Here is a 24351-nt window from a genome sequence, read left to right on the forward strand (position 1 = left end):
AAAACACGACTTGTCATTTGGAAGAATGCTCCTCTGTTCGTAACTCATGCTTGTTCACACCCAAACCACTGCTCTGCACTTCTCTGCCTACATTTCCAAATTCTGGCACCTGGTTGTCAGGCTAGCTAGCTAGGAAGGTATATAATACAGCAGGAACACTTCCCTACTCTTGGCCCGGTTGGCTTGATAATCCTGCCTCTACGTTAAACGGAGTTTCCTTCAGCCTCTAGACACTGAAACCTTCGCAGTTGACCTAACACGCAATGGCAAAATGTGCTCTTAATGGCTTTCAAACCACAAGCTAGAACAACAGCATAAAAATGAGGTTTAAGGGCGCCTGGGTGGCTCCATCAGTCGGGCATCCGACTCTTGATCTCAGCTTCGTGAGTTCAGGCCCCGCGTTGGGCCCTGTGCTGGGCGTGAAGCCTACTTAAAATTCTTAAAAAATGAGGTTTAGTTCACCAGATTGGAGCCAGTTGAACTGGGGGTCCTGAGTGGCCTATGTGTTACCTGACCAGGCTCCGTCTTGCCCAGTGCTTCATACATCCTCAGGTCCACGGACCAGAAGCAAGGAGGGTGGAAGAGAGCATACGTGAAGAAGCCCCAGCATGAGGATAGTCCAAAAGCTGACGAAATGACTCCAGCCACTGACTACAAAGCTCTTGAGTGAAGAGACCACTGGCCTCATTTTGCCACATAAAAGTACCATTTTTATACTGTATCTGTTTTTAACATGTATTTCATCTCATTAAACCCGTCACCAGTACTGGAGAACGCTGGTCCAACTGGCCCCTGTCAGGACTCCCCTGACACAAATCCTCTGGACGCTTCGGGGCAAGTGACAGCTCCAACGATTCTCTTTTGGAACTCAGGGCAGCCTGGGGCCCCGGTCCCATAGGGACCGCTCTCAGATCTCCGGACAGAAGCCTTGCCGTGTGCCAGCACCCTAGCTCATGGGTCACATTCTGCTAGTGATGCCATGGTCACTGTGGACCAGTGGTGGCAGCAAGAATCCTCAAGCAAAGTGACGGATGGGCACTGACGGGTCGCTCAGGGAGGGACACGAGGACAGTCTAACAGAGAGCTGGCAATCTTACTTACCGAGGTCTACAAAAAGATGCTTTTCTCCTACGTTATTCTTCACAACTAAAAATGATAGGTCAGGACTGCTTTGCTCAGCTGACCCCAGTCTCTCCCGTTCCTTTGAATTCTGTGTCCAGCTCTCTCCTCTATCTTTATCTGAGGACATTTTACTAAAGGAAATTCCTTGTTTAATTGGCGTTTCAGGAAAATGGGAAAATCCGTGGCCCGTGCTCTCTGAAATACTATCATCATCTTCACTGGCAATTAAGTGAAAAGCAGGCTGCAAAATTTTTCTCACAAAATTACCTAGAAGAAAAAATATTATGATTAATCTAATTCTTTTCCACAAACTGTAACTCAAGATCTAGGCACAAATCTACACATGCCAACTTTATACAGTAAGGCTTCTTTTTTTGACTTCTGGTTTCAAAACTGAGTTGTTATTACAAACTGTAACATACTTCTCCTGTTACTTCCTTCCTCTTGTGCAATCTTTTATTTTTTCAATTCCCACTGACAGGAGAATTCTCACTTATAATAAATATCATCAAAGCCTCCACCAGGGGCACCTGGGTGGCTCAGTCAGTTAAGTGTCCAACTCCTAATCTCAGCTCAGGTGTTGATCTCAGGGTCGAGAGTTCAAGCCCCACATTGGGCTCCACACTGGGCATGGAGCCTACTTAAAAAAAAAAAAATTCCACCGGGCGCCTGGGTGGCTCAGATGGTTAAGCATCTGCCTTCGGCTCAGGTCATGATCCCAGGGTCCTGGGATCAAGTCCCGCATCAAGCTCCCTGCTAGGCGGGGAGCCTGCTTCTCCCTCTGCCTCTGCCTCTCTCTCTCTGTCTCTCTGACTCTCATGAATAAATAAATAAAACATTTAAAAAAAAAAAATTCCACCAAAAACTGCTAGAACTAAGACATGAATTCAGCAAAGTCGCAGGATATAATCAGTGTACAGAAATCAGTTGCATTTCTATACACCAATAATGAAGCAGCAGAAACAGAAATCAAGGAATCAATCTCATTTACAATTGCATCAAAAACAGTAAGATACCTAGGAACAAACCTAACTAAAGAGGTGAAAGACCTGTATTTTGAAAACTACAGAATACGTATGAGAGAAACTGAAGAGGACACAAAGAAATTGAAAAACATTTCACGTTCATGGATTGGAAGAACAAACATTGTTAAAATGTCTGTACTACCCAAAGCAATCTACATATTTAATGCAATCCCTATCAAAAGAACACCAGCACTTTTCACAGAGCTAGAACAAACAATCCTAAAATTTGTATGGAACCACAAAAGGCCCCAAATAGCCAAAGTGATCCTGAAAAAGACAACCAAAGCTGGAGGCTTCACGACTCTAGACTTCCAGCTCTGTTACAAAGCTGTAGTCATTAAAACAGTATGATACTGGCACAAAAACATAGATCAATGGAGCAGAATAGAAAACCCAGAAATGGACCCACAACTATATGGTCCACTCATCTTTGACAAAGCAGGAAAGAATATCCAATGGAAAAAAGATAGTCTCTTCAACAAATGGTGCTGGGAAACTGGACAGCAACATGCAAAAGAATGAAACCAGGCCACTTCCTTACACCAGACACAAAAATAAACTCAAAATGAATGAACGACCGGAAGGTGAGGCAGGAAACCATCAAAATCCTAAAGAGCACAGGCAGCAACCTCTGTGACCTCAGCTGTAGCAAATTCTTACTAGACACGTTGCTGGAGGCAAGGAAATAAAAGTGAAAATGAACTACTGGGACTACGTCAAGATAAAAAGCTTCTGCACAGTGAAGGAAACAATCAGCAAAACTAAAAGGCAGCCTATGGAATGGGAGAAGATATTTGCAAATGACATATCCAATAAAGGGTTAGTTAGTATCCAAAGTCTATAAAGAACTTATCAAACTCAGTATCCAAAAAACAAGTAATCCAGGGGCGCCTGCGTGGCTCAGTTGGTTGAGCATCTAGCTCTTGGTTTTGGCTCAGGTCATGATCTCAGGGTCCTGGGATTGAGCCCCATGTCAGGCTCCGTGCTCAGTGGGGAGTCTGCTTGAGGATTTTCTCCCTCTGCTCCTCCCCCTAATCTCTCACTCTCAAAACAATAAATCTTTAAAAAACAAAAAGAAATAATCCAGTTAAGAAATGGGTAGATGAATAGACATTTTTCCAAAAACGATATCCAGATAGCTAAAAGACCTATGAAAAGATGCTCTACATGAGTCATCATCAGGGAAATACAAATCAAAACCACAATGAGATACCACCTCACACCAGTCAGAATGGCTAAAATTAACAAGTCAGGAAACAATAGATCTTGGCAAGGATTTGGAGAAAAGGGGACCCTCTTGCACTGTTGGTGGGAATGCAAACTGGGCAGCCACTCTGGAAAACAGTATGGAGGTTCCTCAAAAAATTAAAAATAGAATACCCTATGACTCAGCAACTGCACTACTAGGTATTTACCCAAAGGATACAAAAATGCAGATTCGAAGGGGTACATGCACCCCGATGTTTATAGCAGCATTATCAACAATAGCCAAACTATGGAAAGAGCCCAAGTGTCCACTGTCTGATGAACGGATAAAGATGTGGTGCAAGTGCCACTAAAAAGAATGAAATCTTGCCATTTGCAATGAATAGATGGAGCTAGAGTATATTGTGCTAGGTGAAATAAGTCAATCAGAGAAAGGCATACCATACGATTTCACTCATATGTGGAATTTAAGAAACAAAACAGATGAACATATGGGAAGGGGGAAAGAAAAGAGGCTGGGAAGCAAAACATAAGAGACTCTTAACAACAGAGAACAAACTGAGGGTTGATGGAGGGCGGTGGGTGGGCAATGGGCTAAATGGGTGATGGGTGTTAAGGAGGGCACTTGTGATGAATCAATCACTAAATTCTCCTGAAACCAATATTACACTATATGTTAACTAACTAGAATTTAAATAAAAATTTGAAAAAAAAAAAAAAAAAAGACAACTGCCCAGTGACCTGACCTGCAAGATTCTCTAATTACTGTTATTTTAAAATAATTTTATCTTATTCCATTGTAAAAATTAAAAATAAGTAAATAAATCATCTTAGAAAGGAAGGTTGGTTTGAGAAGATGAGTGTCAATGTTGCTAGTATGAGCTTGACCCTAACGTACTGTCACCAAGAAAGCACCACTTTTATTTTTTTATTCTTATTTTTAAATATTTTATTTATTTGAGAGAGAGCAGAGTGAGAGGGAGAGAGCACGAGCCGGGGTGAGGGGGCGAGAGAGAAGCAGACTCCCTGCTGAGCAGGGAGCCTGACGCCTCAGGGCTCCATCCCAGGACCCCAGATCACAACCTGAACCACCCACCTGGGTGCCCCAAGAGCACCACTTTTATCAATATAAATTGAGTAGAACTTATCTTGACAATTAATGGGTTAAAGAATGAAAGGTTTATATGCATCAAGAGTGCTGCCGAGATAATGCACATTAACACTTGAGTCAGGATGTCAGCAAAGTTCTGCAGAGCTGCTTCTCACTCCTTTGCCTGTCAGAATACGCCCTGGGCGCCCCGACATTCACAGCCATCACCTCCACAACTGTTGTTCCTCATGCTTCACCCTCTCATCGGTCACCAGATGGGCTGTGGCATCATAAGTGAAGCCCAGATGGCAAGCAATTAAATACATGTACTGCATTTCAACACTTACTCTAAGAGCTCTAACTACTAGAGGTCCTGTCTTTACCAAGAAAAGAAGATACGACAATCCAGAACTTCTTTAACTCTCATGTATTATTTATACCATAAAATCAAGCGAGAATTTGGTTAAGTTGCTTCATATAGAACAATACTGGAGAAACGCCGTGTTGTCAGAGAAACTTGATTTTAATTTCTAAAACTGCTATTGTCTGGGTTTGTCACTTTATTTACCAGACAGCTTAAACTTTTAAATAGACATGCTCTAAATTCAAAATTCTCTCTCTCCAAATTAATTACTCTCTGCTCAATGAAACAAACCCAGTAGCTCATAAAACACTATACATCAAAATGAAAGCAAAAGCGTGTGATCCTTGCAGTGATATACAGGCATGATTAAATCTGGAATGAGGGAACTGAGGGTAAATACTGAGTAAAAAGAAATCATGATGTAGCACAGGACAACAAAGCAATACGAACATAAATTGATAAGGTTAATGTTTCTGGAAATGTAAAATCACATCTACTTGACTGGAGGCAGTGCGAGAAGTGAAGGCAGGGCTGCAGAACCACTTGGGAAGGTAGCGCTCGGCGGGCCAGGGGGGCCTCTAACCTTTGGCAGGGAGCTAACGCGGCCAGGACACAACAATGACGGTATCAGCAGCATGCAGTCCAACACAGGCTTCCAGTAAACTCTGCTTTCTACTTCCCTCCCCCATTCTGACCAGGCTCGCCCTCATCATTAATGTGGGGACAGGCATTTCACTGGCTGCACATAACTCAAAAGAATCTATCAGTCCTAGGAATTGCAGGTCCCACTACAGGCTGGCAGAGGTGTATTTTAGGCAGATCAAATTTACACATTTTGCAAACATTCTCTGATCGCTTACGCTTACTCTAATTCTACTTTCTGGAAGGCTGACAATGGGCGCTAGAAGTGTCACCAAGACATACATGGAGGGACGGAAACTGAAGGGGAAATCCTGGACTAATTTCGTCATCTCTGCATCTCCAGTCGGGGCAGTTCCTAAGTCTGGAGGAAGGAAGTTTCGGCTGCCCTCTGCCCCCGCACCCCCAGGTTAGCCTCAAACTTCTGTCTCCATACTTCTGTGTACGCTGTTCTGCCAGTAAAGCCTTTCTGACTTTGTTTCTGCGAGGGAACCGGATTCAAAGCCAGCTTGAATGTCATCTGCTTTCAGAAGACATCTGCAGCAGAGACTGCCAATTACCTGACACACTGCTACTCTCCCGTCTTCCCAAACAACCAATCTCAAGGTTTAGCCTTGCGGCCAAGGAGCCGTAGAGCAGACTACGAGGAGTGAACGGAATCAAAGAAATATCTTGCTTAAAACTCCGCAGAGTGGAGAGCCTGGTGCTAGAGCCCACTCAGCAGTCTTTGATTCAGCGCGTCCTTATCAAATGCCTGCTTGCATTCTACGGCTCTTGCAGTCTGCGCCATCACTAACACTGTTGATGAAGATACCATGACGTACCAAGCTCTGGAAACGAAAAGTGAGTAAGAAACTGTCCCTGCCCTAAAACATTAAGTAGCACGGAAGTAAAGAAGCCAAAACAACAACACAGAAAACTACCTCAGCAAGAGCCGAATGCTTGGACACGAGAAGCCATGGGCTCTCCGCAACCCAGACGACACGCTGCCCTGGGTCTTAGGGTTCGGGACATGACAGAAATGGCTTCTCATTTGACGACATCTACACTGAGTCTCCACAGGCCAGGTAATTGGAGTGTGTCTTTTCAGACAGCAGCATCAAAAAGTGCAAAGGCCCACGGACAAGAGAAAACGCGGCCCCGCAGGAGCTAAGTAAAGGACAGAGGGAGAAGGCCTATTTTGTACCAGGACTGGCCCTTGTGGCTCTCATTATGACTGCAAGAGGCCCCTCAGTAACAACCATCAGGAAACTTGGGAAAAAAATAGAGGTTTGTTACTTGTAAGACCTGAAAATTACACTGCATACCTGGGGCCACACAGCAAGCTCTCGGGTAGGGAGCGCATGCACGGGCAGGGGGTTCTGCTTGTATTGGGGTTGAGGGTGGAGCCCTAGGGTTTCCTGGGCTCAAGCCTTATTGGTGAATTTAAAACATAAGAGCAGGAATTTAGGGGCACCTGGGTGGCTCAGTCATTAAGCGTCTGCCTCTGGCTCAGGTCACAATCCCGGGGTCCTGCTTGGCGGGAGGCCTGCTTCTCCCTCTATCACTCCCCCTGCTTGTGTTCCCTCTCTCTGTCTCTGTCAAATAAATAAATAAAATCTTTAAAAAAAAAAAAAAAGAGCAGGAATTTAAAGCAAGGAAGCCAAAACAAGAGGCCCAAAAGGTCAGTTATCAATCAAGATTTCTGAATCTAAAGTGCCTCGGTGGGTGGTGTGTGGTTGACGGTGTTTATTGAGATAGCTGTCTTTGAAAGGGATGCCTCAGCAATCAAAGCTTAAGTCAGGCGCTTGCATTACAACAAAACAGAACACTGTCGAGGTTTGCACTACAAGCGTCAGGTGGTGAGAGAGGAGGCTGGTGGACCTCTGCGGGCCTCTGTACAAACTAAGACATCTGGAATTTTCCTGAAGGCAGTGAGCAATCCCTGAAGGGTGTGAGGCACATTAGTGGTGTAATCAGATCACTCCAGCCAGCTGACTAAATAAATAAATAAGCTGAGAGAAAATAGAGCTCAGAGATGACACCAACATTTCCACTTGGGTAGTTGGGTAGATGATGGATACTACTCACTGATATACATATCACAGGAGAAAGGGCAAGGTTAGGGAGAAAATGAGGCATCTGGTCTAGGAATGCTGAGTTTGAAGTATCTGTGTGGGAACGTTTAATAGGCAGTTGGCTGTACGGGTCAAGGAGGGCAATCTTGGCTGAAGACAAAGACTTAAGGCTTTGATTACCATCTATGTGTTGATGACTTGAGAGTGGATGATAATCAAGGTTATGGATAGAGTGAACAGAGGGACAAGGATAGATTCTACAATTATCAATATCTAAGGGATGAAAGAAAGATGGAAGGAATGTCCAACTATACAACACAAAATAGGGAGATAATAGGAGTCTCTCATACACAGCAAACTGGGTCACTGCGACCTAGCATTAGTCTAATTTAGTAATTAGGTTCTTGACTTCTATGCTAGTCCTTTTGCGACTATGTTCATGCCTTTTCCCCTAGGTACCCCTGAAACTATCAAACAAATGTAGTTCTGAAATGAATTACCTATCACGGGAACTTCAGTTAATCATCTGCCATTTAGACCTAGAAATACTCTGCTCTACTGCTGCTTTGATAAACACTCAGGCTTTGGGCTTCTGTTTAGACCTTGATTTTCAGCGTTTCCATTCCGCCTACTTGTTGCCCCTCAGACTGACTTCATTTTATACCTGGGCCTGCATCTCTCAATGTCCAGTTCCAGACAAACACTCTGATTACACTCTCAGGCTTACATATGCAGACATTTTCCCAGTCCTGAGGTTCGGCCTGGAGCAATAAACAATAAAAAAGCCTCTCCAGATGTGGTTTGGAGCCCAAGCCCCAGTCCTCATGGACTAAAGGCTAAGGCTAAGGCAAGGCTGAAGTGAAGGACAGAAATACAGCTCTGAGGCATCACAGATGAGACTTGAATTAGGCCTCTCGTGCAAAAAACTTCTAAAAAGACTCCTGTTGGAGCAGAAACCAGTACTAGGCAATGCATGGCCATCTCAAAATCTCTAGCAAGAGTCGCTAATGCCAAGGACCTCCTGAGTAGTTAATGTATCTAAAATGTGTCTAGAAGAGGAAGGTAGGTCTAGAACTAAAGGCAAATCCTGAAGATGTGAAAAATCACATCTCATTATTTAGGACAGGTTAATAACCATAAAACCCGAAAAATACTTAACAAAAGTTTAAGAGGAAAAGGAAAATACGAGGATTTTAACAGAATTCCATGACTTTTTAAAAAACAGTATACTTACCAACATGAATGTTATCTTTAAATGCCACATCATGGAGCTGAAATATTAGATGGCGGCTAAATTTTTCATCAGTGCTGGAATCCAAGTTGAAAACATCTTCGGCTGAACAATTAACCCTGTATAGCTCTTGAAGTGCTTTACAAACATGCTAAAAACACAGGTAAAATATAAGTAATTAATATTTCAAAAAAATTTTTCCATGAGAAAATTCAAATATCTTGGTACAACTCCAACTCATTTTTTATTTTATTATCTGAATATTTACTATGTAACAACTTCACCAAATTACTGATGTATAGAAATAGACATCATATTTAAATTATCATACATGTTAAAAAAGTCACAGGCTCTCAGGAGTAAAGGACTTCCTAAAATTCGAACAGTTTAGCTTATATATTAATCTCTTCTAAAATCACAATAAATTTATTTATTTATTTATTTATTTTTAAGATTTTTTTTTTATTTATTCATTTGAGAGAGAGAGAATGAGAGAGAGAGCACATGAGAGGGGGGAGGGTCAGAGGGTGAAGCAGACTCCCCGCCGAGCAGGGAGCCGGATGCGGGACTCGATCCCGGGACTCCAGGATCATGACCTGAGCCGAAGGCAGTTGCTTAACCAACTGAGCCACCCAGGCGCCCTAAATATATTTATTTATTTTATTTTATTTTATTTTATTTTTTTTTTTTTTTAAAGATTTTATTTATTTATTTGAGAGAGAGAATGAGAGAGAGAGAGCATGAGGGGGGGGAGGGTCACAGGGAGAAGCAGACTCCCTGCCGAGCAGGGAGCCCAATGCGGGACTCGATCCCGGGACTCCAGGATCATGACCTGAGCCGAAGGCAGTCGCTTAACCAACTGAGCCACCCAGGCGCCCGTATTTTTAAGCACAATAAATATATTTCTTTTTAAGCATCTCTTTAAATATCATCTGTGAGTTAAAAAGTCACGATTCCATTTTTCATAGTTTTAGTTTTCGGAAGGTTCCTCACACACACTGAGTCGAAGTCCACCTCCAAGAATACTGGGGCTGCACGCTGCTGACAGCAAAGGCAGTTACCCGTTGTAAGAAGGCAGCAAGCACAGGGATAGGAGCACAGGATTTGGAATCAGAAAGATCTAGTTCGAGTACTGGCTTTGCCACTAACCAGCTCTGTGACTTTGGTCAAGTCCAAACCTTACATTCCTCCATCGCAAAATGGGATAATAACCGGACCTAACTTTTGGGATTGTTGTTAGGAGTAAATGACAAGATAAGAGTAAAGAGTGAGCACAGTGCTTGGCATATGCACCTCAGGAAACACCTCAGGAAATACTCAGCTTAAAAGCAGTAGCTGTGCAGCCACTAAAGAAGTCACTTCTGAAACCTCAGTCTTCCCACTTGCAAAAGGAAGTTACTAAGAAGTACCATACATGGTTATCTTGACATTAGCAAAATGCTTATAAACTGCCAAGCATTTAGATACCTAACAGTTATATAATAACTTGTATTTACTCATGTTATTTTTGCATTATTATAGCAACCCCTCCCACGCTCTCTGTATTCTTTAGTAAGTTCTCACTTTCTCAGAGGCCTCCTCAATTTCCCTCTCTACATCAACTCCCCCTTCATACTCTGTCCCCAGTTATAGTACTTACACAACTACAATTTTATGTTCATTTGTGTGATTATTTTGACTTCGGTTTCCTCTCCATTACAGAGGCTATCCCTCACTATCCGTTCTCTCCTGCTTCTGTGGAGGTAGAGTGCTGATTACCTGGATACAAGGCCATCCAGAATAAAGACCACACTTCCCAGACTCCCTGGCAGTAATGTGTGGCCACAAGACTAAGTTCAGGCCAATGGGATGTGAACAGAAGGAAAGCAGGTGACTTCTCAGTTATACTCTTCTAGGGGAGAGGCATGCCCATCCCTTCACCATGTTCTACTGACTGGAAAGCAGATATTGTGATAGTGAGCCATTTGGACAATGTACATAAAGGTAACACCTCAGGAAATAACAAAGCAACCAAGCCTAGTCTCTAACGTAATGGAGCCATATCCAGACACTACATGAGGGAGAAAAAAATCTCTATCTTGTTTAAGTCACTTTTTTTTTATTATGGTAACTAAACCTATCCTAATTTGTTATCCTCCCGTCGACTATAAATTCTATGAAGGCAGAAGCTAGGTCTCTGTGGGCTAAACCATGGTCTCCCGAGTGCCTAGACACACCGACACTTACTAGAGGCTGAAACATTTTTGATAAATGAATAAAGTCTAGTTTTATACTTCGGAGCTATACAGAATAAATGTAGTGACTCTGCAGGTTAAACAAACGAAAAGCAACCCTAATCATTTAAGTTAACTTTCCCAAGTTAAACTTCAAATAAAAATTTAAGACATTTAAATATTAAAACTACAAAATCCACAAGTTAAAAATATGATTATTTGAGCAATGTTACCTGTCAGTATAGTTTTACAAATGCACTAGCACCAGAGTCCATTCCATTTGGCAGAAGGGGCTTACTAAAATTTGTCAGTTAGGTCACTGACTCAAAGGATGATATGTTATCACTAGCTATTATTAGTCAGTTACTTCTTAAACATCTGTTAAGAGTTAATCTAATTTATGTGCCTCTTCACATGGAGACTCAAAAGGAAAAGTACTTACTGGGTTACACACTTGTTATACAAAGTAACCAATAAATGAAATTAATCTCCATGCAAATATGTATGAAGATTATATTATCTAAAATAATCCAGGGGCACCTGGGTGACACAGTTAAGCATCCCACTCTTGGTTTAGCTCAGGTCTGATTTCAAGGTCATGGGATGGAGCACTCAGCTCTGCTTAAGATTCCCTCTCCTGTTGCCCCTCCCCCTGCTCTTAGGGGAGCACACACTGCTATACCCAGCAGGTAAGCCCAGTTGTGTAGAGATTGCTAAAAAAGACCACAACTAGATAAAGCAATCTTAAGAAAAAAGAACAGAGCTGGAGGTATCACACTTCCAGGTTTCAAACTATAATACAAAGCTATAGTAATCAAAACAGTATGGTACTGACACAAAAGTACACACATAAATCAATGAAACAGAACAGAGTGCCCAGAAATAAACCCACAATTAAGTGGTCGGTTATTCAATGACAAAGAAGGAAAGAATATACAATGGATAAAAGACAGTGTCTTTAATAACTAGTGCTGGGAAAACTGAAGAGCTACAAGCAAAAGAATTCACTTTCGTACATCATCTATAAAAATAAACTCAAAATGGGTTAAAGACCTAAATTGAAGACCTGAAACCATAAAACTCCTTGAAGAAAACAGACTGCAATAATCTCTTGGATATTTGTCTTAGCATTATTTTTTTTTATCTGTCTCCTCAGGTAAGGGTAACAAAAGCAAAAATAAACAACTGGGACTACATCAAACTAAAAAACTTTTGCACAGTGAAGGAAGCCATCAACAAAACAAAAAGACAATCTACTGAATGGGAGAAGATATTTACAAATGATATATCTGACAAGGGATTAATATCCAAAATATATAAAGAACTCCTACAACTCAACACCAAAAAACCAATCTGACTTTTAAAATGTGCAGAGGACTAGAACAGACCTTTTTCCAAAGAAGACATACAGATGGCCAAGAGACAAATGAAGAAATGCTCAACATCACTAATCATCAGGGAAATGCAAATGAAAACCACAATGAGGTATTACCTCACACAAGCCAGAATGGCTAGTATCAAAAAGACAAGAAATAACAAGTGTTGGCAAGGATGTAGAGAAAAGGGAACCTTTGTGCACTGTTGGTGGGAATGTAAATTGGTGCAGCCTCTATGGAAAACAGTATGGAGATTTCTCAAAAAGTGAAAAACAGAACTACCAAACAGTCCACCAATTCCATTCCCGGGGATTTACCCAAAGAAAACAAAAGCACTAATTCAAAGAGACACATGCATTCCTATGTTCATTGCAGCATTATTTCCAATAGTCAAGATATGGAAGACACCTGCATCCACTGATAGAGGAATGGAAAAAGAAGATGTGGTATATATACACAATAAAATTACTCAGCCATGAAAAAAGAATGACACTTTGCCATTTGCCAGCACCGGTATTATGCTAAGTGAAGTAAGCCAGACAGGGAAAGTCAAATATCACATGGTTTCACTTATCTGTGTAATCTAAAAAACAAAACACACAAAACAAACCAAAACAGACTCAAAAATACAGAGAACAAGCTGCAGATGCCAGAGTGGAGGAAGTAGGAGTATGGGCAAAATAGGTGAAGCAGATTAAGAGATAGAAACTTGCGTTATAAAATACATAAATTACAAGGATGTATGCACAGTAATATAGGGAATATAGTCATCAATATTATAAGCTTATATGGTGACAAATGGAAACTAGACTTAACATGGTGAATCTTATATAATGTATATAAATGTTAAATCACTATGTTAATATACCCTTAAAACTAATAAAATATTAGATGTCAACTATACTTCATAATAAATAAATAAACCTAGGGGCGCCTGGGTGGCTCAGTCGTTAAGCGTCTGCCTTCGGCTCAGGTCATGATCTCAGGGTCCTGGGATCGAGCCCCGTATCGGGCTCCCTGCTCAGCGCGAAACCTGCTTCTCCCTCTCCCACTCCCACTACTTGTGTTCCTGCTCTCGTTATCTCTCTCTCTCTGTCAAATAAATAAATAAATAAGTAAATAAAATCTTTTAAATAAATAAATAAACAAACAAATAAACCTAAGTAAGGGAAGGGGGAAGCCAAGAGAAAGCTAACATTACATGACTTTTTAAAAGTATTTGCATACGTTTTTCAAAAAAATTTTAAAAAAAGAGTGATTCAACATAATCAGCAGATACTCTTCATCAAAAACATTTTAAGATATATTTTTAACGTTATAAAATGTGTCATCTATAGTTAACATCTAAAAGAAAAAAATTAAGGGGCGCCTCAATGGCTCGGTCAGGTGGGCGTACGACTCTTGATTTTGGCACGCGTATGCACTCTAAAAAAAAAAAGAAAAAAAATTAAGGGTGCCTGGGTGGCTCAGTTGGGTTAGGCATCCAACTTTTGATTTCAGCCCAGGTCATGATCTCCAGGTCATGGGATCAAGGCCCACGTCCGGCTCCGTGCTCAGCGTGGTCTACTTGGGATTCTCTCTCTCCCTCTGCCCCTCCCCTGGCTTGCTCACTCTCTCTCTCAAAATAATAAATAAAATAAAATAAAAACTTTTAAAAAATTTTAAAAAGGAAAAAAGAAACATTAACCAATAAATGTTAATACCTACTTCGAGCCCAATAGCCAATATAAGTTTAATAAACCTTAATGTAATGAAATCTTAAAAGATTTTATAAACAAATATTAACAGACTTTAGTTGAACAAGCCCATATTATCCCTTTTGTTAGTAACTTCCTGGTTGACACTGCTAAATCAAAAACATATACTAGAGGGGCGCCTGGGTGGCTCAGTTGGTTAAGCGACTGCCTTCAGCTCAGGCCATGATCCTGGAGTCCCGGGATCGAGTCCTGCATCGGGCTCCCTGCTCGGCAGGGAGTCTGCTTCTCCCTCTGACCCTCTTCCCTCTCGTGCTCTCTGTCTCTCATTCTCTCTTTCTCAAATAAATAAATAAAATCTTTTAAAAAAAAAAAAACATATACTAGAATTACAGTCTTTTCTCTTTGTTAAAAAAACAATGATAACTGTATTTCTAGATCATGTTTTACCAATACTATTGGACCTGAAATAGGAGTTAAGTTTTTCTAGACTGTAGTCTCCTCATTTATGATGGTGTAAGACAGAATAATTTCCAAAATTCCTTCCAGGACAAAAATTAGGACACAATTTTTAATCAAAGTTTTCTTGAAATTCATCTCAGTAACCAATTTTTACAGTAAAAATTACTTTGCCTAACTTTTACCAGAGTCAGCTACTTGTAATAGAGAGTTAATATATAATTTAAAAACAAAGTTTCCAAACTGCCACCTTTCTCAAGTCCATTTTTAATAGATATACTAATATTACAATATATATGGACCTAAACTGAACCTCTGACCATTTTAGAAGTTTACTCAGAGAAGTCATATTATGAAACGAAAAGTCAAAAGGAAGAGAAGAAAAAGGTGGTGAAACACAGAACCCAAATATTACATAGGTTGGACTCAATGAATGAATGAATAAGTGAATGAAGAGATATACAGATATAAGGAGAAAAACCTGAGTTTGTAACTTACCTCAATGAGTAATGCAACCATCTTTTTCCCATCAGCTTCTGGATTGGCAAGTTTGTTAAATTCCAAATCAAAATAAAGCTTGCACACAGCATTTTCAGGAATGACTTCATAGCAGTGTAAGAGATTTTTTCTGAATTGAATAATGCAAGATTGTTAGGTTTACATCTTATACCTTTTTAAAATCATGGCAGTTGATCTTGTATCTCAAGATACTGCATTAACTGTGATTGAATGACATATAACTACGGCATAATGAAGACATGGCAAAGTGAACAACTGCTCTCTGTGGGTTTAGGGATCATATTATTAAGAGCTCCATCAAAGAAGATGTAACAATCATATTCTGTAACAGTATTTAATTTGAAAATATGGTCAACCTCATGCTGTTATTTATTCACAGAATTTTGACATTGTATGACCTTTCTTTTTTCTTGGTGTCATTAGAGAAAGAATCTTGTCTGAGAAAAGAACTTTCTTTCTCGAACCAAAATCTCAGGATCTACACATGTATTCTTGGGATTTGATAAATGAGAATTTTTTAAGTTTTGTATTTTCATTAGGAAAACAGTATTTTAAAAATTGGCTAAAAACATATTCTGAATCACCTGACTTCAAAGAGCTTTCAATGCTCACATGTGGATCAAGAGATAAGACTTTAACATGGGTTAATAAAAATACATACTGCTTCGGTTAAGTAAATGATGACCTGTGCTAAGTGAAGTCCAGATGGCATCCTACAGAAGTAAAAGGTTTGTAATCTGAACAAGAGGTGATGGGGGACTGCATCATCACATGCGCAGGAACTCAAAACACACACACAATTGCACACTTTTCTCCCGGCACCTGGTAAGATCATGCAGTGTTGCCATGACAAGGAAGCTCCAGAATTCAATTCTACTATTAAAGGAGTAACCAAATGGGGGATGGAGACCTACAACAGTTAATTCAGCCAGAATTAATTTCACAAACATTACTAGATGAAGGAAATATAACTTTAATGTGTTGTCCTTTACAGACTTACCGGGATTTATAATAAAACCAAAGTTGAGCATAGGTTGTCACCAGGTAAATACGTTGTCCATTGCCCACTTTGTATTCCAAAGCAAATACATGAACATCCTTTAGAAGATAAAAAATTAATAAGGCACAAATCCAAAATCAACTGTAGCTATGCAATGTTCATGAAGAATTTTATCAAATTTTGGAAAAGTGGAATTTGAACATCTTTATTACTAAAAAATGAAATACAATTATTACATCTATGCCAATTAAAATCTAATTATATTTATTTTTATTCACTGAAGTAATACGTGCTCAAGGCAGAAACAATTCGAATATCCAGATCAAAAAGAGAAAAAAAAAGGAGAAAAATCACTTGTCAATCACTCCAGCTTGACTTCCTATTATAGCTTCACTTTCTAGTTTATGAAATTGAACTATTTCTTTTAAAGATGTATTCATTTTAAAGAGAGAGAGAGAGCTCACATGCATCACGGGGAGCGGCAGAGGGAGAGAGACTCTCAAGCAGACTGCGCTAAGTGCAATTTTCCCTCCTCCTCATTTCATCCTTAAAAATTTCATACTCCACTCATTCGTTTCCTCATATTTCTGTGGGTATTGTTGTACTTCTCCACTTAAATCTAGTAATTCTATTATTTTTCAGTCCATGGATATGGTCATTCTTCCTCTAAGCATAGCTTCTTTTATTTTTTTTAAGTTTTTTTTTAAATTTATTTATTTGACAGAGAGCACAAGCAGGGGGAGCAGGAGAGGGAGAAACAGACTCCCCGCTGAGCAGGGAGCCCACCATGGAGCTCGATCCCAGGACCCTGGGATCATGACCTGAGCCAAAGGCAGACGCTTAATTGACTGAGCCACCCAGGCGCCCCAGCACAGCTTCTTTTAAATGTCATTATGTGTTCCCTCTCTCGCTGTGTCTCTCTCTGTCAAATAAATAAAATCTTTAATAAATAAATAAATAAATAAATAAATGTCATCATGTGAGAGTAGGACAAATAGGCTGAGTAGGAGGATGCTGAGCTCACCTCCCATGGACACACTGAGGTAACCACCACAAGTAAAGCAACTTGCTCTGAAAACAGTTAGAGACCAGCAGAACAGATCTTCCACAGCTAAAGACGTAAAATCAGGGCAACATCAAGAAGGGTAGGAGGGGGTAAAACAAAAATAGGAACCAAAACCTGGTACGGAGAACCACAAGCAGGACGGTTAGCACAGGTGTAGAAGTCCTCCCTGAGGAGGAAGAGGATCAAGCCCCACATCAGGCACCCCCAGGCCTGGGGACCTACAGCAGGAGAACTGAGAACAGGTCCCCATTCCCTAGTATGTCTGGTTGTTGAAAATCACCAGGACTTAACTCTCAGACAGACCCCACTGTTCCAGGGCCAACACACTGTATTACTCGGTCCAAGACCCAGCACACAGAAGCAGCAGTTTGAAAAGCAACTGGATTATATACAGGAAGATTTATTGACTAATTTTAAGACCAGTGCCAGAGGAACCAACGGGTAGGAGCTCCCTCTGGAGACGCGAGCGCTAGTGGGTGGCATTTTTCTTGCCCTCCTTTGCCTAGCTGGCCCGACACTGGTGGGAGCCAGTCCTGCCTCTCCGTCTGCCTGCCCCATCTCAGTGCTCCCCGGGCGACTGGCCCCATCTAACCTGCCTGCCCTGACAGGCACTCATCCAGCGTGGCTCTTGCCTCACCATAGCTGGCAGACAGCCTCGGCTGGGACCAGCACCCCCAAAAAGCAACACCAACCCGGCCACACCCAGCAGACAGCCCTGGCTGGTACTGGCACCCCCCCAAAGCGAGTCCTGCCCCAGGCAGGTGGCCTCTCAGCCAGAGGCCTCAGGTTCTAGCCCGCCACGCCGCGCACCTGCAGCAGCGCCAGCCGGGCCTCAGGGCCGACAGCACTGGGGGCCAGCTCTTCCCACCCGTGTGCCCGCGTAGTCACAGCCAGTCATTAGAGTCTGCTGATCTGGGGGCCAGGACTGCCCAGCAGGGCGCCCAGAGGAGCCACGGCCACAGTCATTGCTGACGGACAAGGAAGGCTGAGGACCAGGCCCAGCAACCAGGGCACAAGCAGCCGCCGCAGCCTGGGCATGACAGGAGGTCACATGCAGTCCCAAGGGGACACCCCCACAGCGACTGGTTCCTGTGACCGGTGGGGGTTGTGCTTCTGGGCCCCCAGGACACCTGTCACATAAAGCTACTACTCTGAAGACCAGGAGACAGAGCTGACCTACCTAATACATAAAAACAAACACAGAAAGTCAGACAAAATAAGGAGACAGAGGACTATGTTTGCAACAAAGGAATAAGACAAAACCTCGGAAAAAGAAATGGAGATAAGCAATCTACCTGACAGACAGTTCAAAGTAATGGTCATAAAGATGCTTACCAGACTTGAAAGAAGAGTGGATGTACTTTGAGAACTTCAACAAAGAAATAGGAGATATAAAAGAGAAGGAATCAGAGCTGAAGAATACAATAACTGAAATGAAAAATACACTAGAGGAAATCAGAACAGATTAGAGGATGCAGATTTTGGAAAGCATCCAAGCTGAACACTGAAAAGAAAAGGAAATGAATAAAATAACCATAGGTTAAGGAACCTCTGGGACAACATCAAGTGCACTAACAATCACATTATAGGAGCCCCAGAAGGAGAAAACATAAAGGAGCAGAAAACTTACCTGAAGCAATAATAGCCTAAAACTTCCCTGACCTGGGGAAGGAAAAATATAACAGCTCCAAGAAGAACAGAGAGCCCAAACAAGATGAACCCAAGGAGGTACACACCAAGACACATGATAACTAAATGTCAAAATATAAAGACAGAGACTCTTCAAAGCAGTAAGAGAAAAGCAACTAGTTACATACAAGGGAACACCCATAGATTGTAAGCTGATTTTTTTCAGCAAAAATGAGGCAGGTTAGAAGGGGTTGGCATGATATATTTCAAGTGCTGAAAAGAAATAAACCTATGTCCAAGAATACTCTACCCAACAAGATTACCATTCAGAATTGAAGGAGAGATAGTTTACAGATAAAATTTAGAAGAGTTCTTCATGACTAAAATGGCTTTCCAACAAATTTTAAAAGGACTTCTTTACGTGGAAAAGAAAAGAACATAACTAGAAGAAAATTATGAAAGGAAAAAATTTCACTTATCAAAGAAAACATATAGTAAAAATAGATCAATCACTGATAAAGCAAGTATGAAAGTTAAAGGACAAAAGTAGTAAAATATCTACAAAAATTAGTTAAGGGATACATAAAACAAATAGATGTAAAATATAGCATCATACACTTAAACATGGAGATGGGAAGTAAAAATGTAGCACTTTTAGAATGTGTTGGAACATCAGCAACCACCAAATTTATAGACTGCTATATACGCAAGATGTTATACATGAACCTCGTGCTAACTATACGCCAAAAACCTGTAACAGATACACAAAAAATAAAGAGGGAGGAATCCAGGTATAACACTAAAGAAAGTCATCAATCACAAGGAAAGATAGCAAGAAGGAAAAAACGAGAACTACAAAACCAGAAAACAACTAACAAAATGGCAATAGGTACATATCTATCAATAATCACTTTTAAATGGACTAAGTGGACTAAATGCTCCAGTCAAATGACAAAGCGTGACTAAATGGAAAAAAAAACCAACCCCATCTATATGCTGCCCACAAGAGACTTCGGACTGAAAGACATATAGACTGAAAAAGAAGGGATAAGATATTCCATGCAAATGAATGGAAAAAAGATATTCCAAGCAAATGAAAATGAAAAAAAAAAAGGCAGTACTTATATCAGACAAATTAGACTTAAACACTGTAAAAAGAGACAAAGAAAGGCATGACATAGGGGCTCCTGGGTGGCTCAATCGGTTGAGCATCCAACACTTGGTTTCGGCTCAGGTCATGATCTCAGGGTCCTGGGATTGAGCCCCTTGTCGGACTCTGAACTCAGCAGGGAGTCTGCTTGAGATGCTCTCCCTCTGCCCCTCCCCCACCTGCATGCACTCTCTAATAAATAAATAAATCTTAAAAAAAAAAAGAATAGCATGACATAATGATGAAGGGATCAATCTAACAAGAGGATACAACAATTGTAAATGTCTATGCACCCAACGTAGGAGCACCTAAATATATAAAGCAAGTATTAATAGACAAAGAGGGAGAAAGTGACAGTAATACAATAATAGTAGGGTAATTTAACACCCCACTTACATCAATGGATAGATCATCCAGACAGAAAATCAATAAAGTAACACTGGCTTTGAATGACACGAGACCATATGCATTTAATAGATATATACAGAACATTTCATCCCCAAAAGAAGAAAACATATTCTTTCAAGTGCACATGGAACATTCTCCAGGATAGATCACATGTTAGGCCACCAAACAAGTCTCAATAAATTTAAAAGGACTAAAATCCTATCAAGCATCTGTTCCAACAATATGAAACTAGAAGTCAATTACAAGAAAAAAACTGTAAATAACACAAACACATGGAGAATAAACAACATGTTACTAAACAATGCGTCAATGGGGTCAATGGGGAAATTCAAGAGGAAATAAAAAAAATACCTGGACACAAGAGAAAATGGAAACACAATGGTTCAAAATCTATGGAACACAGCAAAAGCAGTTCTAAGAGGGAAATTTATAGCAATACAGTCCTACTTCAAGAAATAAGAAAAATCTCAAAAAAGCAATCTAAACTTACACCTAAAGGAACTAGCAAAACAAGAACAAAGCCCAAAATTAGAAGGAAGAAAATAATAAAGATCAGAGTGGAAATAAATGAAATAGAGACTAAAAAGATAATAGAAAAGCTCAATGGAATTAAGAGCTGCTTCTTTGAAAAGATAAACAAAATTAATATAGCCAGACTCACCAAGAATAAAAAAGACTCAAAAATAAAATCAGAAATAAAAGAGAAGTTACAACTGACAGCACAAAAATACAAAGGTTTATAAGAGACTACTACAAGAAAATATATGCCAACAAATTAGACAACCTAGAAGAAATGGATAAAGACTGAATCAGGAAGAAATAGAGTATCTGTACAGATGGATTACTAGTAATGAAGTGAATCAGTAATCACAAAATTCCCAAAAAACAAAAGTCCAGGACTAGATGGCTACACAGGTGAATTCTACCAAACATTTAATAAAGAGTTCTCAAGCTATTCCAAAATATATAAGAGAAAGGAATTTTTTTTTCTTTTTTTAGGAATGCTTCTGAATTTGTTCCACAAGGCCACCAGCATTACCCTCAAACCAAACCGGACAAAGACACTACAAAAAAAAAAAGGAAATTACAGACCATTATCCCTGATGAGCACAGATGTAAAAATCTTCAACAAAATATTAGCAAACCTAACACAATACTTTAAAAGGATCATTCACCATGATCAAATGGGGTTTATTCCAGGGACGCAAGAATGGTTCAATATCCACAAATCAACATGTACAACACTTTAATAAAATGAAGGATAAAGATCAGATGACTACCTCAATAGATGCAGAAAAAGCATTTGACCAAATTTAACATCATGATAAAACTATCAACAAAGTGAATATAGAGGGAACACACCTCAACATAAAAAGACCATAAATGACTAACCCACAGCCAACATCATACCCAATAATGAAAAGCTGAAAGCTTTCCCTCCAAGATGAGGAAAAGATAAGATGCCCATTCTTCCCACTTCTACTCAATATAGTAGTAGAAATCCTAACCACAGCAATCAGACAAGAAAAAGAAGGGGAAAAAAGGCATCCAAATTGGTAAGGAAGAAGTAAAACATACAGATGGCCAACAGACACATGAAGAAATGCTCAATATCACTAATCATCAGGGACACGCAAATCAAATCAAATCAAATCAAATGAGATACCACCTCACACCAGTCAGAATGGCTAGTATCAAAAAGACAAGAAATAGGGGCACCTGGGTGGCTCAGTTGGTTAAGCATCTGACTCTTGATTTCAGCTCAGGTCATGATCTCAGGGTCCTGGGATGGAGCTCTGAGTCAGGCTCAGTGTTCAGTGGGGAAGTCTGCTTGAGGATTCTCTCTCTCCCTCTCTCTCTACCCCTCCCCCACCCTGCTCTCTCTAAAATAAATCAATCAATCTAAAAAAAAAAAAAGGACAAGAAATAACACTGCTGGTAAGGATTTGGAGAAAAGGGAACACTTATGCACCACTGGTGGGAATGTAAGTTGGTGCAGCCATTATGGAAAGCAGAATGGAGGTTCCTCAAAAAAAATTAAAAATCGAACTACCATACAATCCAGTAATTCCAATAATTCAGTACTTACCTGAAGAAAATGAAACCACTAATTCAAAAAAGTATATGTCCTATGTTTATTTGTAATAGCCAAGTTATGAAAGATACCTAAGTGTCCATTGATTAAAATAAAGATAAAGAAGATGCAGTATATATACACAAAAGATTATTACTCAGCCATAAAAAAAAAGAATGAAGTCTTCCTGTTCACAACAACATGGATGGACCTAAAGGATATTATGCTAAGTGAAATAAGTTAGAGAAAAACAAAAATCATGATTTCATTTATACGTGGAATCTAAAAACAAAACAAACCTGAAATAGACTCATAAATACAGAGAACAAACTGGTGGTTGCCTGAGCAAAAGGGGATGGAGAGACAGGAGAAATAGGTGAAGGGGATTAAGAAGTATAATCTTCCAGTTTAAAATAAATAAGTCATGATGATGAAGAGTACGGCATAGAGAATATAGTCAATAATATCATAGTAACTTTGGTGATAGATGGTGATTAGACTTACCATGGTGAGCATTTTGTAATGTATATAATTGTTGAATCACTATGTTCACCTCAAACTAATATACTATGTCAACTATATTTCAATTAAAACTTTTTAAAATATCATTACAAATTTTTTTAAACTAATTGTCACTACATAGCTCATTCTTTTTCATTTATTAAGTAAATGGCCAAAAATTCATAGGAATAATTTCTGTAAATAGTGTGATATCTAGGGACACCTGGGTGGCTCAGTCGTTAAGTGTCTGCCTTTGGCTCAGGTCATGATCCCAGGGTCCTGGGATCGAGTCCCATATCGGGCTCCTTGCTCAGCTGGGAGCCTGCTTCTCCCTCTGCCTGCCACTCCCCCGCTTGTGCTCTCTCTCTGACAAATAAATAAATCTTAAAAAAAAAATAGTGTGATATTTAGATCACAATTAAATTCTTTTGATAGATCACGTGGACTGAAATGAAGACAAACAACAGACTTTTTTTTTAAAAATTCTAAGTTATAGTAGCTTCACAAAAAAAAAAAAGTAGGAGACAAGAAAATTACCTCTTTACAGCTTTTAACAAAATTAAAAGCCTGAGTTTGCCGAAGGAATAGTTTCCAAATGGAGGGTGGTTCTTCTGGCTTGGACAATCTTGGTCTGTATACTGAGGACAATGGTTTCCTCTCATAACGAGATGCTCGTTCTTCAATTTGCTTCAGTCTTGCTTCCCATTTTCTCTCCATTGGTTTAGAAGTTACGGGAAAGTAAATTGTATCCCATGTAAGATTTCTGTCAGTTAGTACTAAAACAAACAAGGACATCAATTTCTTTGTTCAGAATATATTTTTTTGGTAAAACTTCAAAACCCATTTCGTAATGGTTATTTCCTTAACTGCCTTTATATATAATATATATTACGTATATATGTATATAGTATATATAACATATATACTGTGTGTATATATGTACTATATATATGTGTATATATAGTTTTGCATGAAGTTTTAATGTGAAATAAGAATGGGGCTAGTTATCAGGTAGCTTTAGATCTTGGCTCTTCCATCTAACAGTGCTATGATTTTAGAAGCACCCTAAGCCTTAACAGCAAAATGGGGATCAATGTCATCCTGAATACTTTATGTAATTATCATGAGGATAAATGTGATAGGACGTAAGAAAACGTTTTGTAAATTACAAAGCTTCATGTAAACATAAGTGGTTTTTGTATCATTATGGTTTTTATTATAACCACTTTATTGCATCAAGCACTATCTATCTTGCCCAAGTAGTGCTATTACATTGGCCATCACTCTTGTGCTATTTCTTAGCACAAAGTTCATTTCTAGACACCACTGTGCAGTTCCCTTTTCTTCTGTTTCTATCCATTGCTCTTCTTTTCTCCCAACATGATAGTTAGTTGGGAGAACAATTCAGTGTATAAATGCGAACTGCAATATTGGTTAGTTTTGGTTTATGTTAATCATAAGCATGTTTAAAGATAGGAATAAACACATTTTAACCTGTGTCTGTTAATTTAATGACTGTATTTTTGTC

At 39.8% G+C, this 24351-nt stretch overlaps 1 protein-coding gene across 5 annotated transcripts in view; it reads right to left on the minus strand.

Annotated features, from left to right (window-relative positions):
- PRIMPOL (primase and DNA directed polymerase) overlaps window positions 1-24351 on the minus strand; it is a 124704-nt gene that overhangs the window by 23427 nt on the left and 76926 nt on the right. For 4 of the 5 annotated variants that reach the window (XM_078069838.1, XM_078069840.1, XM_078069837.1 and 1 more), the window contains 5 exons: window positions 23361-23599; window positions 15996-16093; window positions 14975-15104; window positions 8738-8885; window positions 1102-1389 (listed from right to left, as the gene is read on the minus strand). In XM_078069838.1, the coding sequence (XP_077925964.1) occupies window positions 1102-1389; window positions 8738-8885; window positions 14975-15104; window positions 15996-16093; window positions 23361-23540 (844 nt within the window). In that variant the 5' untranslated portion in view covers window positions 23541-23599. The remainder of the gene's footprint in view (window positions 1-1101; window positions 1390-8737; window positions 8886-14974; window positions 15105-15995; window positions 16094-23360; window positions 23600-24351) is intronic. The other variant, XM_078069842.1, reaches the window with a different exon arrangement.

This window comes from Halichoerus grypus, chromosome 3, assembly GCF_964656455.1.
Source record: "Halichoerus grypus chromosome 3, mHalGry1.hap1.1, whole genome shotgun sequence".
Lineage (NCBI taxonomy): Eukaryota > Metazoa > Chordata > Mammalia > Carnivora > Phocidae > Halichoerus > Halichoerus grypus.